The sequence below is a fragment of the Diabrotica undecimpunctata genome, chromosome 5 (genome assembly GCF_040954645.1).
Source record: "Diabrotica undecimpunctata isolate CICGRU chromosome 5, icDiaUnde3, whole genome shotgun sequence".
Taxonomy (NCBI): Eukaryota; Metazoa; Arthropoda; class Insecta; order Coleoptera; family Chrysomelidae; genus Diabrotica; species Diabrotica undecimpunctata.
The window spans coordinates 127,857,986-127,860,659 of NC_092807.1; the positions used below are offsets into that span (position 1 = coordinate 127,857,986).

Consider the following 2,674-nt stretch of genomic DNA (forward strand, 5'->3'; position numbering starts at 1 on the left):
GTTAGATATGTGCAAAAAAGAAAGTCCAGCGAAGAAGGATTTATTCGATATGCTTTTATATGCTATTATATGCGAATAAGTACGCAGTAAATATGATATTTGGTACCGATCAAGAAAATATCCTGCTGATTACATTATTAAATGATCGCAGATGTTTTATGGATTATCTTTTAGTGATTGCAGAAAACTGGCCCACCAATTGGCATTCACAAACAGTTTGAAGACGCCTCTGCAGTGTTCTTTAATAAAATGGCTGGAGAGGAATAGATGCGAAATTTTATAAGAAGAAAACCAAATATTACTTTGAGAACGCCCGAAGGATGTCCATCACGGGCTATATCCTTTAATAAGCACAACATTCTTCGATAATTTATCCAATGCGATCAAACGCAATAAAAGATTTAGCGACGGAACACGTATTTACAACCTTGACGAAACGGCTACAGTGACTATACAAAAATCATCGAAAGTTTTAGCTAAAAAAGGAGTAAAGCAAGTCAATAAAATGACGAGTGGAGAAAAAGGCATGCTTGTAACAAAATGTGTAATTGTAAGTGCTGCAGGAAATCATTTACCACCTGCGATGGTTTTTCCACGTGTTCATTTTAAGGAGCACATGATTGCTGGTGCCCCACCTGGTACATTAGGACTCGCATCTCCGACCGGGTGCATCAATTCTGGACTATTTTTGAGAATAATAGAACACTTCATTCTAGAAACCTCCAGTTCAAAGCAAAATCCAAGTCTTTTGCTTTATGACAATCATGAGAGTCACCTTTCTATTCAGGTTATAAATCTTGCTAAGGAAAATGGTGTTACCATTGTTACTTTTCCACCACATTTATCCAATAAGCTACAACCTTTGGATGTTGGTATTTTCAAGCCTTGGCTTATAATGTTGCCATAGATAGCTGGATAATGCATCATCCTGGAAAGCCAGTTACTATTTATGAAGTTGCATATTGTGTGGGCGAAGCGTACCTGAAGGCAAGGACTCTAGGAAATAGTACCTCAGCCTTTAAAAAATGTACAATATATCCATTTGACAGGGAAATATTCACAGACATCGACTTTTTGCCATGCTCCGTCACTTATGGACGTCAGTTGCCAATTGGTAACCAAACCCCACCTCGTTATTCAGTTTACGAAGAAGCTAGAGAATAAAATAGCTGTATAACTCCGTAAGAGATTCCTAAGGCTGAACCTAGAAAAGAAACATCCAAAATCCGAAGAAAGGGAAAAAGCATGATAGCTACTGATACTCTAGAAAAACTTGAGAGCTGGAAGAAAGGCAGAATAAAAAGCCAAAAAATATAGGGGCAATAACAACAGCTTTTGAAGATTTATCAAGAACTCCTAGGATCGATTATTATGTTCTGGTAATATTTAAACCAGAAAACACTAAATCAAAACCAGTTTTCTATATCGGAAAGCTACTTTATTGTATGTATGTACATAGCTTCAAATATTGCTACAATTTTAGTAAAAGACATTATGATGATATTGCCAAGGCAAATTTGTTATGGTCATACTAAACGGCAAAATTCATTTTTCTCATTCAAGATAAATTTCAATTTAATAAATGTACGTTAATTCCGATCACTATTTTTTTAATAAATAAGTATTTTGTAACTTAATTTTTTTTTATTTTTTCATATAAATAAATGTTTTGTAGCTTAATTTTTTTTATGTTTTCTTTTGTATCAATATTATACTGTCTCAGTGTTACCCATGCATGGGTAACACTGAGCCAATGACAGATTGACCTTATATGTCAAATACAAACTAAAAAAACCGAGCAATTTTCAAATTTGACTTTTTTGTCCCACTGTTACCCAGTTTCCTCTACATGAAAGTAGTTTCATAATGAATGTTGAAATTCTCTTCAAATATTCTAATTACCCATTTATATCATTTTATGTGGTTTGTTTTACAAAAAGCTCCACCACAGTTTCCATATATGCTATCTTAATTATCTACGTCACACTACATCAAAGCACTATATAAATCCAACATATAAATTTATATTACTTTCTGTTCGACTTTTACAACATTTGCTGACAATTTAGCGTTTATTTAAGCACAATATTTGGATATATGCTATTTGGATTCGTTTGAACGATTCATACCCATTTGAACGACATAATGATACAGAGTTCGGCATAAAACTTTTTAATTTTTTTTTATTTTGTGTTATATATATATATATATATATATATATATATATATATATATATATATATATATATATATATATATATATATATATAAAACAGAACCAATTTTAAAGTATGCTATTTAGTTTTTCTCTGAAACCGAAATTAGGCTTTTCCAAAATCATGGTAAACACAATTTGAGCTTTTGATTGGACGGTCGTTTTTAAATGGGAATTTGTGAGCCGATCATGAGAAACGGAGAAGTCAGTTATAATTTGGTCATCGAAGGAAACAGTCGTTTGTCTTAAAATAGGGTGTGGTTCGTGAGTTGGATACCGGCATTGTGAAAAGAATTGAATAGTTTTGCCGAAGGAGATAGCAAGTAGATTAAAAGAGGTCCTTGTATCTTCCGTTGGCATTTTGTGAAGATTTGTGAAATTAGTTTTACGGCATCAAGTTGACAAAAGGAGGTCCTTGCGTCATTAATAAGTAGTTGAGTTTTTGGAGAAGTGCATCAG

At 33.1% G+C, this 2,674-nt stretch overlaps 1 protein-coding gene across 1 annotated transcript; it reads left to right on the top strand.

The window, feature by feature from the left end:
• The first annotated feature begins 505 nt into the window (after positions 1–505).
• On the top strand, positions 506–907 carry LOC140442471 (uncharacterized). The gene has a single exon (XM_072533541.1). The coding sequence runs from the start codon at positions 506–508 to the stop codon at positions 905–907; it is 402 nt and encodes a 133-aa protein (XP_072389642.1).
• The last annotated feature ends 1,767 nt before the right edge of the window (positions 908–2,674 follow it).

Coding starts and splice junctions, on each gene's coding strand:
- LOC140442471 (XM_072533541.1), top strand. CDS start 506: ATGACGAGTGGAGAAAAAGGCATGCTTGTAACAAAATGTGTAATTGTA.